General features: G+C 41.9%; 1 protein-coding gene across 8 annotated transcripts in view; it reads right to left on the reverse strand.

Moving 5' to 3' along the window:
• Positions 1–14,441, reverse strand: part of ARL15 (ARF like GTPase 15) — a 228,881-nt gene extending 214,440 nt beyond the window's left edge. For 3 of the 8 annotated variants that reach the window (XM_087759853.1, XM_087759855.1, XM_087759856.1), the window contains exons 1-3: positions 14,128–14,440; positions 827–917; positions 146–202 (exon numbers count right to left, since the gene is read on the reverse strand). In XM_087759853.1, coding sequence (XP_087615979.1) covers positions 146–199 — 54 coding nt within the window. In that variant the 5' untranslated portion in view covers positions 200–202; positions 827–917; positions 14,128–14,440. Of the gene's footprint in view, positions 1–145; positions 203–826; positions 918–14,127 lie in introns of all 8 variants that reach the window. The other 5 variants (XM_087759852.1, XM_087759854.1, XM_087759861.1 and 2 more) reach the window with 3 other exon arrangements.
• Positions 14,442–14,674: the final 233 nt, after the last annotated feature.

Below are 14,674 nucleotides of genomic sequence, written 5' to 3' on the forward strand. Positions count from 1 at the left end.
GTCTGTTTATGTAAACTAATATGACAAATCCCTTTTGCTAACTGCATTACTTAATCCTGATCCCAAAAAACTTAAGTAACTTCTTTTCACTCAAATGGCATTAACACTAACAAAAATTAGTTAGTTAGTTAGAGCATTGCCTTACCGTGTAAATGCCAATTCTACAAACAGCAAATGACAGCTGGATACATTCAGACATAGTCTAAAGAAATTAAAATAAAGACATTACCAAGAATGCTATTTATTAACAAATAGTTTTCTTCCCATGTCTCCCCTCTTCCCTGAAAGAAACACCTGATAGTATACTACTTTATGTTTCTCCTGTAAGGCTGTATTAAACAAGCTGAAAAAAACGCCATATAAATTCAGATTATGCAGATACTTATTACCTTTCATACAGAAGCAGCTGCCAACACAACTGCACTTACTAATTCAGTATTTCATTAGAGGCCTCAAATTACCTAATGCTCCCCAAAATGCCTGTATGTACACAACATTAACATTTTGCATGCAAGCTTTCAGTCCCATTTATTTTTATCTACTCTGGTTTAAAAACAACCTGCAAGAGACATTTTAACAGGGTAATGTGCTTTTAGTGGACTGTAAAGAGCTTCCATGTTTAAATATTACAGTTCTCTCCCGCTATCATAATTCAAATTCTCTGCCTCTAGATACCAAAATAATGCATACAACTTTACATTCCCACATTTCTAAATACTCCTTTAGTTTTCTGAGATTTTCATATTCAAAATAGAACTCTCTACTGTCTTGAATATTTTATTTAATCTGCTCTTACAGCTGTCAATATCATATTAAAAGTTTTTACCCTCAACTCGCTCAACTTCCAATCTGTTGTGATGCCACAATTCTATGTCTTCAGCCTCTCTGGGTGACTGCAGATGATGGACTAAGAATTTCTGATGAAACAGATGAAAAACACCTTCTTTAAATAGCATAAAGAAGCCAGAAAATAAATGCAACTCCCCACCACCAATATAAAACCTATTGTAGGTTCGTCATTTTTTTATATATGGTCAGGTACAATAAACCAGGCTTACAATTATTTATTCAGAAGCGTAACTGAGAAATTACTTTAAATAAGGTATTTGAGAAGTCACTGTAGGCAAAAATTAAAGCAATCAAGTGGAACATTTTTACTGTATGTTTAACAAGTTCACACATCATCTGCATGTATTTTAAGATGCTGAAGGTGAAGTGCTGGATGCTACAGACTTCAAAGAGTATCAGTGAAAACTTTTTTTTTGGCCTTTGCTTTCTAAACTCCCCCCCCAAAAAAACCCCTGCAATTGAATTACCCATTTAATTAGAATCGTGATTTAAAAAATTAAAAGAACAGCTCTTATGAATTATGAGTAATAAAAAAATGTGTAGTAACATTTTTCTTTTGCTGTAACTGTTAAATTTATATTTTAAACAAACGATATTTCACTGAACTCTCTGAAGTCAAAAAGCACAGCATGAAAACCTGAAAGCAAACCTCAACGGCATGGTTGATTTTCTTTTATTACTGGAAGCAACCTAGAATATTATTGCTGACAAGGAAATTCTGCTTCAAAGCACCACTTAAATTGCCAGGATATTTTGTTGGTTTTTTTTTTTCCCAGCTTTCAGAACAAACATCCAATTCTATAAATTGTGCTCTGAGTTTCCCACAGAAAAATAGGACTAGAACTGACTTTGAGAAATCCTATGTTACACAAAGTGGTGGGGTGGGATTATATACCATACTCATACCCCTCTTGACAGTATTTGCAGACCTTGTTCCAAAGGTTCCAGGGATGGATGACTTCCCCAAGGAATCTAGTTCACTGCTTCATTACCCTCCTTACTAGAAAGTTTCCTAATGTTTAACCTGAGTCTGTTGCAATTTAAGCCCATACTTAAACACACGGTGATACATACAGTGGTTTGTATTTTTAGTATCATGACAGATTCTGCGTTGATGGCAGGCCCACCTTTACATACAAAGTAAAAAATTATTTCAGGTTGCAAGGGAAGTAAACATGCCGCGGCAGGAAACCATTACAGTTTCTCAATGTATATAGTTTGCTTTTATTCCAGACAATTGCAGCATTATAAATTGTTTTCATATTTTAATTTTTGTTCAGTACATCCAGGCTATACATTCATGGGAGAACTAAGCTGCAGTTCAAATTCCCCAGCGAGCGCCTGTGGACCCTTGCTTCAGCAGAATAAAGCAAGCTAGATCTGTGTTACCTTACTCATCTGTTGCTGGGTTTACTACTGTTAATGTTTTGAAATCAACAAGCTATTACAAGGCTTGAATTCTAAAATTATCTCCCCTTCCTACTGTCACATACAGTACCAGTCAATGTTTACCCTATGCATTTCCCAATGAAATGTTAAGCTAATCCCTTCCCCAAGCCTCCAAGACAATGCTTATGTCTATAGTGTTAAAAAAGCTCATTAATTCCAATGCTGTTATTAGCTTCTCTCTTACATATATAATAGTGTGGCCAGCAGGACCAGGGAGGTGATAGTGCCCCTGCACTCGGCACTGGGGAGGCCGCACCTCGAGTACTGTGTTCAGTTTTGGGTCCCTCACTACGAGAAGGACATCGAGGTGCTGGAGCGTGTCCAGAGGAGGGCAACGAAGCTGGTGAAGGGTCTAGAGCACAAGTCTTATGAGGAGCGGCTGAGGGAGCTGGGGTTGTTTAGCCTGGAGAAGAGGAGGCTGAGGAGAGACCTTATTGCTCTCTACAACTACCTGAAAGGAGGTTGTAGCGAGGTGGGGGTCGGTCTCTTCTCCCAAGTAGCAAGTGATAGGATGAGAGGAAATGGCCTCAAGTTGAGCCAGGGGAGGTTTAGGTTGGATATTAGGAAAAATTTCTTCACCAAAAGGGTAGTCAGGCACTGGACCAGGCTGCCCAGGGAAGTGGTTGAGTCCCCATCCCTGGAGGTATTTAAAAGACGGGTAGATGTGGTGCTTAGGGACATGGTTTAGTGGTGGACTTGGCAGCACTAGGTTAACGGTTGGACTTGATGATCTTGAAGGCCTTTTCCAACCTAAACAATTTTATGATTCTATATCGATTCTATGATTCTATATTCACCCCTCCTCCCCCCAAAAAAATTTACATTCCCCACCAGTATTATTTCTGTTTAATCACTGAAAAAGTGTCAGGACATGATTTAAATAATCAGTTGTTTAGTGATACTATCCTACAGCCTATCACTCTGATCACTCTGATCACTGGATTACAATATATGTGATACATATATGTTGCCACATATATGCTGCTACAATTGAGAATTTATTCTTGATACTTTTAAGCTTTCATTACTTTGGTTTTGCAACTCATTTTTCACCATACAATTAGGCAACAAAACAATTGTTGGACAATTTGCATTTAATTTACTTACAGTTTATTGTTGCTTTCTGAAAGGATTTTACATGGTAAGCATGAAAATAAAAGAAAAAAAAAGTAAAGATATGCCTACAAATATTACAAAAGAAAGACATCTTGTTTGATACAATTCTACAAAGACTTACTCTTAACAGAAGTCACTTAACATGTCTAAAGTGAGAAATGGAGTCGTCAGGCCAAATATGTCAAACAACATAAGCATGCATCTCTGCCAATATGCACCCTTCTGGTAGGCAAAGGGTCATCTCACAAACATTAAATAATTTATACAGCTGGAAACTAAATTCATGGCTAACAGACATATTTGCCCAAAACTTTGTTATTTTAATCATATGTTGTAAAAACGTGACTGTTGATAATGACTTAGAAAGATATCTGCCTTGCAACTGTGCAGCCTTTCATTCACAACAAGCATTTGTTCTGTCCATTTTTTCAAGCATTCAGCTATCAGTACAAATATATGACTACAAAATAATTTCAGTATTTGGTGTTTAAAACAAAAAAAACAAACTCATACAGCTCTGACACAGGCACACATTAGTCTGCAACCACACAAATTCATTGTTTTAATATCTATATCTTCAGCAAATACTAAATGAAATTCCTGCCCATAATATTTGCAAGAGAGCACATTTTGAAGACATTAATAGAGGATGTTTTGCAACTGATCACTTAAAGTTGAAATCACCGAGTTGAAAGCACTAGTCTCAAGAACTTTGGTGGGCAAAAGCGGGGGGATCCTAACCAGCTTCTCGGAAAAGGCACAAGAGGCTCCCTACCTGCCAGAACTGCAGGAGCTGGTGTCTTCAATTCTGCCAAGCAACAGAAATACTCACCTTGACCTCAGCTCGCTTTGCCATAATCCTAAATAAATTATGGCACTAGGTATCGTTCCAAGACCACAAAACCAGAAAGTAATATGAGAAAAAGAAGTTGCTGGTTTTTTTCTGGTGATATGTTTCTTTAGTAAAATAAAGATTAAGATACCCTCCTGTTCATTTGTAAAGAAGCAGTCCACACCAGTAATCACTTGGAATTACTGGACTTCCCAGGCAAAAAGCTTTTCTGCCTCCATTCTCATCTGCATCTTTTTCAGTGAATAAGAAATGTGAAAATTAGCAATACAAGTGTAAACAATATGCAGATTTTAAGGTACCTATATGTATGGAGCCTGAAAAAAATTCTCTGTGCTTTTGTGTTTTAAAGAACGTGTAGGTACCCAAAAGCACACACAACTGTGCTACAGTAGAGGTGGCAGGAACTTTGACCAGAACTGCTGTTTGCTAAGCTTGTGTACTAAACTCCAAGTAGTAACTCAAAGGCTCCTCTTTCTGCACAAGATGTCACAGCCCTCTAGCACATTCCATTAGTAACATTTCTAATTTAAACTCTCCAAATTCTTTTTTAATACAGTTCTCAGAGGTAAAAGACACACAAAATATTTTCATATCCTCCTTTAATGCTGAATAATTAGATTTTTAAAATACCGACCTTCTTGTACATAATCATTAGAAAAATAAATCTGAGTTTAGAGACTAGAAGAAACCTGATGCTGATGGAAAGGCAATGATATGTGAACATGAAATAGGGTTGGATCCAAGAACTCTCTTGTCATCATAAAAAGTAATCAAGTGGATGCCCCAGAGAACAATGCTCTCCCCTCTTTTAGGCAATATTCTCACTAGAACAGTTTTCCATGACTGTTTCCAGGACTGCAACGGTTGAGACAGTGAAAGCTGCAGATTAGCCAACACAAAATGAATAGCTGCAAGAACAGCATAGACATTTCTCAAGAATTCTGGACCTTTTCTCCGGTCTTGATGAAACCAGAAAGTATGCAAGTTTCTAGGCAAGAATAAAGTACTGAGAGATCACTCGCTGCAGAGTGCATCATCACTCTCCACAGGCTGTCAATTCAGTTTCAGGTTCAGTCAATGTTGTGGGCCTTACATATAAAGTCATAAAATGGTTAGGATACAAATGTTGGAAGGCCAATAGCCTCTGCTAGCATGTCAAGGCAGCACCTCCAAGCAGAAGGAACCCTTTCGCTACATGTCCCTGGAGCAGATTAAGTATCTTCATAAATCCCTCTGAATTAAAAAGTCTCACCTCCTGTGCAGTCAATGCAATTCTGCTTACACTGGGGAGTGCTCCTGGACACCGTCCAGAATACCTCCATTTTCTAACTGCAGTTTCCTGTTCTGGAACTAGACCTAGCTGTCCCCTCAGTGAGGAGGGATGGAGGTGTTTAGCACACAGCATAAGCACTAGGACACACAGGGAATCACATCTCATGGACATATCCTTAGGTTCTAGCAATCACAGCTTCAGGATCTCCACAAGCCTACCATCGCATCTGAACATCATGTTTAACACCCCCCCCAATGGACCTGTCTTCCAAGAAACTGTACAAATTCATACTCTAGTCATTTTGGCCTCCCTAATGTTACTGCACAAGTGAGACCCAGAATTCAACTATACTTGTGGGAAAAAGCAGTTTGTGGATTCTAACTGTCGTCATGTTCTTCTGGTGGAGAAATGATTTATCGCCTATTTACCCTCTCTTTATGATTTCAAAGATGTCTATAATATCACCTCACCACACCATTCAGCTGTCTCCTCTTCAGACTGAAGGGCTGTAACTTTTTAATCCCTCCTTGTACAGAAGCAATTGTTTTCTTTCAATTACCATGTCATCCTTCTCTGTATCTTCTTTGGTTTTACAATACTCTTTCTGACATGATGCAACCAGAAATGTAGCATTTAAGACAGCAGCAAACCTTGCATTTAAGCAGTGTAAAAATGAGATTACTCCTTCTTTTTCCTTCTTAATACTCTAAACTTGTTGGCAAATGTCTGGGTTGAGATGACACTTTAAAGAAGGATCCTCTTTCCCTCTCCTGAGCACTGATGGTATTTTTGGGCCTATCCATGCATCTGTACTGTCATGTGACGTCTACTATAAATATATGTAACTTTGCATTTATCAACTGAATTTCATCTGCCATTTTATTACCAATATCAAAAGGGGTACTATGATTTTTTCCCAGATTCAATATGCACCTTTAATATTTGTCTCTGCATCAGCGCATCCAAAGCATATGCAGTTTATTGAACTAAACACAAACATGAAATTCCCTTGTAATCTCTGCATTCTCTTCTCCCTCTTATTCACTGCCAGAGCAGCACTATCAATGCTCATTTATGAAACTTCCTATTGACAGTTTACAGAATGATTACTTCATTTTTAATTGCTTCCAAGTTTTTCATCTCTGTTAGAGGCAAAATCATATAAGGGAGGACCGGGCAGTAGTTGCTGTAAAATAAAACATAGAAAACAGACGCTTCTTCCATCCAAAAATCTCCAAGTCGTAACAAGAAAAAAAACCAGATCTGCCCACTCACTTCCCCCATATCAACAGTTCCTAGTGGCTCCTGGATGCCACCTTGCCTCCCCAGACCCTCCAATGCCAAAAGCTAATGTGGTCCTGTGAAACAATTTTTCCTCTACTGCTCCACACAAACATACACCATAAAAACAAAGCATTGTTCAAAGATTCATGTTCTCCCTGCTGTTTGTCCTTATAGGAAACAAAGCTGTAGGGGAGGAGTGCATCTAAACATAAGAGGACTCGTCAGCTGGACTTCCTGCTTTGTGTCGTCCTCAGATAGCAGGAAGCTACTTACATCCTCGTGTTGGCAATTAATATCGTCACCTTACCAGGCTGCCAGTGAGACAAAAGAAAAGTTCTGTACTCTGAAGAGCTCCATCGTGAGATGAGCCAATCTCTTATTCAATTGCAAATACGCCATTTATGTCCCCATGGACTTTTATACAGTCGGACAGTTTGCACTTCAGAAAGTTTTGCTGCACACACAGTGAAAAAAAGCAAAACCAACACACTCCAGAGTATTATGAGCCAGAACCCAAACAATCACAAGATTTTAAGTACTGCATATGTTTTTTTTTCCTTATGGCTTTACAGCTGTTTGGGCTTACATTTGTGCTTTTTAGTTTGAAACTAGAAATGCTTCTTTTGTTAATGGAAAGCTGATACCCTCATATAACAACAAAACTTCAGAATTCAGTCCTTAAGAGAATAAATATCACAAGCTGGCAGTATTAAAAAACATGAGCTGATGATACTGAGGACAAGCCAAAAATGGTAATCAGCAGGGGGTATTCGGAGGAATATTCTGTCCTTACTAAATGCAGATTTTCTCACTTATTAAAAGCTTGCATTTCTAACCTTTTGTGAAATTCATTACTATGCTGCCTCAAGCTTGGAGCTCTGACTGAAGAATTCAGGAGCAGCACACTGCAGAGAAACATGGGGCCCAACTTATATTGAACCTGGAAGTAATTCACAAAGACACTATAGCGCTGTTTGTAACAAACACAGACTAGCACATTTTCAGAAACTGGCACACATTTTTTGATGTAATAATATCTACCACTTTAATGCAATCCTCATCACAGAAAAGGCAAAATGGTAAAGTAATTTGATTTTAACCATGCTAATTCACTTGTTTCTTCAGTGTGCATATCTCTGAAGAGAATGAATTTTCTGGCACTGCAATACTCCTGTGACTTCACAGAACCTTGTGCTGGAAATTATAATCACATTAAGTCATTCTTTTGTCTTCCCAAGGAAGCTGTACCAAGTTTCACTGTTTGTAACAGCCACCTTTGAATCAAATGTTTACCTGGGGAATTCAATAATGCTTCCTATTGCAGGATGAGCAAACACAGCGTTTGACTTTTATCTTCTGCAAAGGAATTCTACACTTCTGCTCACTGATCTATCTTCAGCCAGGTAATTTCCAGTGAGTTAAGTCACCAATCTTTTTATTGCCCTTTCTATATGGCTGATTACATCCTTCATTCAGCAAAACCTGTTTGCAATACTGGCTAGGTAGATTCTAGCAAGGAGGAGGATTTGTCTTCCAGAGCACCTATCTTTCAGGTCTTCAGCCAGATCAGGCTCTTGAACTCCCAAACTTACTTAAATCAGAAGCATGCTCGTTCAGGGGAGGTTGTCTCCCAGAACTGATTCCATTTCCCATTCCCAATTGATTTAGATTTGAATATTATGCTTCATAGAGCTGAAATACCAACAGGAACCTAGCCACAACAACTTCCTCAGGCGAGGGTCTCAAAAATTTGTTTCTTTGGGGTTTCTTCCTACATTGCTATGCTGATGCAGAAAGCAATAAGAAGCAGCAGCACTCTCACTTCCAGATTAAGTTACCCTGGCTATGTACATAATAGCAAGTAGTGCAGCATAATAAGAGCTGGTGCTGAAGACCAAGTATTCATACTACGTACTTCAGACATTTCACTTCAGACTAGTTCTGATCTGGTCCTGTGGACTGAAAACTCATTCGTTGAATGCATTTTCCGATATGGTTTCGTCTGAAAAATACCAAGTTCATGTGACCTGTGATCACTCTGAAGTGCAAACCTACATACAGTCAGTAGTGGTGACTAAGATTCACTTCAAAAATTCACATCTGATCCAAATACTAATACAGTTGCATGCACCCTATACACTAGTTGATCTTACACCTGCTAGTTGCCTTCTTTCCTGCGTTCAGCTATACCTTTATCTTGAAACAACTGTCAGACCCCTCATTCTTGTGCCTAATCAGCTTCCCAAACTGCATGAGGGATAGTATCTTAAGATATAAGCCATTGTGCTCTACAGAGGGTGTCAAATGTCAAGGATGTTATAGCTGACAGATGAGACAACAGACAGTCCCAATAATCCTTATAGTTACACAAGAAAAGACAAAATTCATATGATGACAGGGATGTTTAGCGAACGGTAAGAGGGCAAGGCTACATAGGCCTTCGTTGCTCATGTTGCAGGTGATGTATCAAACACCCGTACGTGCCTCAGAGGAAAAATCCAGCGTTCTTAGTGTGGACCTTCTCCCATCTTTCCTTATTCAAAGAACAGCAGCTACTGGTTTACAAAGTTTCAGTGAAGTAAGACTCTAACCTTCAGAAGCCTCCATAATGCCATTTCTAGTAGAAGAACGAACGTAGCCTATGGCCTGCAGATACCAAACAACATAACAGGCAACAGCAATGGAAAGACAGGATCTGAAGTAGGTCAGAACCATCAAGGGATCATGATCTACCCCATATTACCACTTTCCAAATCAAACCTGTCCAATTAAATTAAAGGGTCCAACTACATAAAAGGGAAGGTCTTAAAGGTAAGCTGTCCAAAAAAGAAAAGTTGCTCAGAAACATTTTTTTTTTCTTTTAATATCACCTAATGTTTTTAAGAACACCACAGCTTGGTATATGCAGCTTTCCCCAGCCAAGAAAGACTTTGCCTGGACACTGACTATCCAGAACTTCAGGTCAAAACCATTTAGAAACCAAGAAACTCTGAAGTCACTTCAAGGCCTATTCATCTAAAATTTGAAAATTATGTTCAATTTACTCAGACACTACCCAAATTTTAGCTTCTGTGTGCACACATACAGAACTAAAGTATTTCATAACAGCTAACAAATGTACAAAGAACCAAAAAAATCCAAACTTATTATAGTTAAAAAAGCAATCCCAAACAAAGCAACAAGGATTCTACCGCCCTAAGAGTGTACACTCTCTTGACTTTGCAATACTCATGTTCATGCTTAACTTTTAAGGGAAAAAAAAAAAAATCACTAAAGTTGATGTGGTTGGTCATGCAAGAAGTGTTATGTTCCATTTCCGGTTGGAATATACTCTTCATTACCCACCAAGAAACATTCTTATATGCAACTAAGCTACTACATAGTATAGGATACAATTTAACGATAAGCTATCATATTAAAAATGCTAAATATACAAAATTAAACAGGTTATCAAATCTACGTTACAAACTTCCAGGGCCATATAAGATCTCCTCTTCTTTTGTGGTCACACTAATTCAAATTTCTACATCATCCTCTAAGGTAGCTTTTAAAAGCTCTACACAGATCAGGCTGATACATGCAACTGTTCAGTTTAAGATACTTACCTAGTGCAGAGGATGCCACTGAAGAAGTATATTGTGAAAGTCTACTCAGCAGCTTAAAATTTGCATTGCAAGTATCACATATGGAAAATGGAAGCATTGTTATTGTTTCCCCACAAGTTCTCCGAGCAAAAATTGTAAGACTGATTGCATGCCATGCTTTTCACAAGATGCATCATGCCATAATTTCTTAAATTAAGCATAGTCTACTGAACATAGGCCAGCCAACACAAGTCTATGTACACGCTATAATCCTTCCAGATGCAATGCAGCAAGAACGAAGCAGAAGAAGGTTGCAGATACACCACAGGATTACGTAGTCACAAAAACCTACAAATCTACATTGATGCAGCTGTGTTCACATAGTATGTTTTAAAGGAGTTAACTTCAATAAAAGGAGAATAAACTGTATGAGTAAAAGGTGCTTCTAAATGAGTGAAGATGGATTGTCTTCTAGAGCTTGAACTTGGTTTAGCTATGTTGATTAAAAAAAAAAACACACAAAAAAACACACCACTCCTAACACTGTAATTATATCAATACAAAAATAAAAAAGGCACCAGGCTCAGGAGCCTCTTCTAGCTATTAAAATACAGGGGCTAATGTTACTCTTCTGTTACAATGCACAACCAGACCACAGCACCACAGAAGATACTCTTCTAATACCAGTGCTTTATCAAACAGCATTAGTCACAAATCAAGGATCACACTGTAAGCAGAGAGGTCCTACACAGGTTCTGGGTATCTACCCATACAAACTTCAGGGCCATACTCCAAGCTGGCTCCAATGGACTTGGCTTTGAGCAGGTTTTGAACATTTTCAATGACTTGCTGATATTAGCAGGTGCTGCAGATGTTCGGTATTTCTTGGGATCAGCTCCTTAAAGGAGACAAAAGTCTCCGTCAATGTAGGCCCTATCCAGGAAAAATCAGGAACAGAACCTTCCTATGCAAGTCTGGGAAGAGCTAGCTGAGGGTAGACTCCTCACCAAGAGGGAATGATTCCTGAGTCCGTGCTGCAGCAAACCTGACCTCAGTTATCCTAGCTTCCTTCCACCCAACCTCCTCATTCAGCCCAACTGCTAACCGAAACTTTGTCTAATGCTCTGTCAAGGGACTACTGCAGCCAGAAACAACTGCACCCTTTGCCCTGCTGTCTGCTTCACACTAACAGCAGAGGAGAAAACCTCACTGCCTGCAGGCTGGAATGCAGGTGACCAACATGAAGAACCAGCAAAGGGACCTTCTGCTCAAGTTTTGAATCCCACATAGGTGTAAGATCCCAACATAAATGCATAAAACACAAAATTCCTTAACATGTACAGCTTTTTCCTACTGCTGTTATGAAAATAACAAGGTGGTTGTTACACATGTACAGGTCCATACTATAACTGCAAGTCTTGCATAAATAAAGAGCAGGCCCGTCTTTACGTGAGGGCAGACTGTGGCAATAACTCGGTCTTCCAGGCTGAAAGTGGACTGTAGACAACTAGTTGCCTAACTCGCCACCATTGATTCTTTTTGTCAGAGGGGACTTTCTCAGGTGCTTGAACCTGCTCTTCATTACCAAGAAGAGCCGTTCCATTTACCACCATTAACAGAGAAAGGCGGAGGAGGACCAATCTCCTGCATCTGGTGAAGATGAGGACTGGAAGGGGAAGTCCTCAGCACAAATGCATGAGAAAATATTTGAACTGCCAAACAGAATTTGTTTTCTTTCCAAGTTATACACAGATGCAAAAGATTAAAAACTTTCGGGTTTTTTTCTGCTTTGGTTTAAAAGAGTTGAAGCCAGTTGCAACAAGTATTCCAAAGATCAAGGGACTCCTATTGCATAAGAAGTATGGAAACCCCAGCAACAAGTGGTGGTCAGTGATAGATGAAGGCATCTTGGACTGTCCTGGAGCATCAGTGGACCAGGACCCTGTTTAAACTATTATCCCCAACCCCTGGCTTTCACCATCTATAAAAAACAACTTGGCTGATCTGTAACAACTTCGACACCAAAAGTATCCTTTGTGTTTCACACAGCACTGTAACATGCACTGTGAGATTGATGAGACCTTGAGAAATTCTGTCTTTAGAGATACTCCCTGATACAACAGAAACAATATGCAAAAATTGCATGAACACTCAGGATACCATTATCTTGAAGATTTACTTTTTTTAGAGATGGCACCAAAGAAGGCCACACAACAGAGAAGAGGAAAAGGATCAAGTGGAGAAAAAGAGTAAGGGAAAAAAAAAAAAATGTAGAGCTACTTAATCCCCTCCCCCCTTTAGTTAATACAAAAACATGCTCTCAGTTTCCAAGGCTTATTAAATTTATTGTTCTCGGAGCGGTTGGCCTTGCACACAACAGCCTGTAGCAGTCACAAAGGTTAATGCAAGCATTTCAAAAAAGTACAGGATGGCCAGTTTCATCTGGATATAAGTTTATAAAGGAAAAAAATCTAAGAAACAGCTCCAGGCTCTCAAGGAGCGACAAGGCTGCACTTAGCACACAGCAAGTTTATTATCAGTATTTCATTAACTAGGTTCTTAAAGAGAAGTCTGTCTACCACTTCTGCCACACAGGACTCATTTTCTATTCTCTCTCTGTTACTCGCATTCAGGAAGGAAAGCCTAAAACATTTTTTTTTTGTATGAAGCTGAAAACCCCAAAATAAATCTAAGCTACAGGGACACAAGAACAGTATTTAAGTAAATATTTAATATAGTTCTGATTTAGTTAATTTCATCATCAGAGAAGGAATAGTCAGCCACTGCATGCAGCTCTCACCTCAATACAGCAAATCTTCAAATCAGTTCACTAAAAAGAGCATCCCCTGAGATTTTGTCGATGGGCTGACAAACCTCTCTTGAAAGCCTACACCCATGCGCATCTCATGTGAAGACACCAGAAAGGCCGAGTCAAGTTTCTGACTCCAGATATTTCCTGACTGCTCACACCAGACACCACCAGCAAACAGGGGTGGCCAGAAGAGCCCTACTCCTTATTGCCCCAGTTGACTCTTCGCAGCCCTTCACAGCGAAGGTGGGGCACAGTTTACAGACTAGCACTCAAAGGAACAAAACTCGAGTGATGGGATGGGCCCATTACGCTCTCCCGCTGCTACGCTGAAAAGACCAGGTGAGCAGGTACCGTTCCAAAATAAAGCCACCAGCTCGTTACCCAGCCGTGGCACAGGGTTTACCTGCCGAGTGTAGGTCGGTGAGTCTGAACGCCAACCAGGACTCCAGCCTAGAGTGCGCGCCCGCGATACGATCTCTCGCAGTCGAATAAAGCCAATATTCATTAAAGAGCAATAAACGTTACCCCTGAATACCAGCTGCCTGGGCGCAGGGCTGATCCCGCCCGCGGTGACAATTTAGTTCATTCAAGCGTACCCTAAGCTGATGCATTTAGGAAAAAAACAGCGACCCGGGTCACGGCTTTAGCAATCTAATAGCGGCCAAATGAGCGGGGCCGCCGCACGCTCCAGCGGAACCCTGCCGGCTGATCGCGCCGTAACGGCCCGCCGGGCCGGGGGAGGGCGGTGCGGGCGGCCCCCGGCTGCCCACCGCCCCACCTGCCGCCTCCATGCCCCCTCCCCGCCGGGGACGCCGCCTCAGCCGCGGCGCGCCCGGTAAGATGTCCGACGGGCCGGCGGCGGGGGGCGGCGCGGCGGGGGGCGCCCCGCTCCCAGCCGGGGACCTACCAGGTAATCCATCTACCGGGTGGCGCCGGGCGCCGCGCTGCCGAGGAGGTCTCCGGGGCCGCGGGCGCCCGCCCGGCTGGCAGCGGCGCTGGGCCACCGGGAGCCCCGCCGTCAGGAGGAGCGGCGCTTCCTGCCGCCGCCTCGGCGGCGCGGGGGGCTCGGCCGCCGCCGCAAGGTGCAGGGCCGGGGGAGGCTCGGCCGCGGCCGCCCCGGGGGCCAGCGGAGGGTCCGGGGCGCCGGCGCTGCCCCGGCGCCGCTGTCAGAGCCGCCGCCGCCGCTGCCGCCGCCCGCACCTCACCGCGCCTCACCGCGCCGCAGCGCCCTGCGCGCGCGGGGGGGAGGGGCGGCGGGCGGGGGCGGGGCGGGGCGGGCGGCGGCGGCGGGGCGCGCGGCGGGCGGGCGGCCGCGGCGCAGCCAACCCCAGCCCGCCGCCCGCGGCGCCCCCGCGCTCGCCAGCAGGCAGAGGCCCCGCCCCCCCCGCCCCGCGCGACGTCGCGATCAGCTGATCGCACACGTGGGGCGCGAGGAGGACGCTCTTAAAGGCGTA

The sequence above is a fragment of the Nipponia nippon genome, unplaced genomic scaffold (assembly GCF_047370975.1).
Source record: "Nipponia nippon isolate SJK-2023a ecotype South Korea unplaced genomic scaffold, ASM4737097v1 scaffold_20, whole genome shotgun sequence".
NCBI lineage: Eukaryota > Metazoa > Chordata > Aves > Pelecaniformes > Threskiornithidae > Nipponia > Nipponia nippon.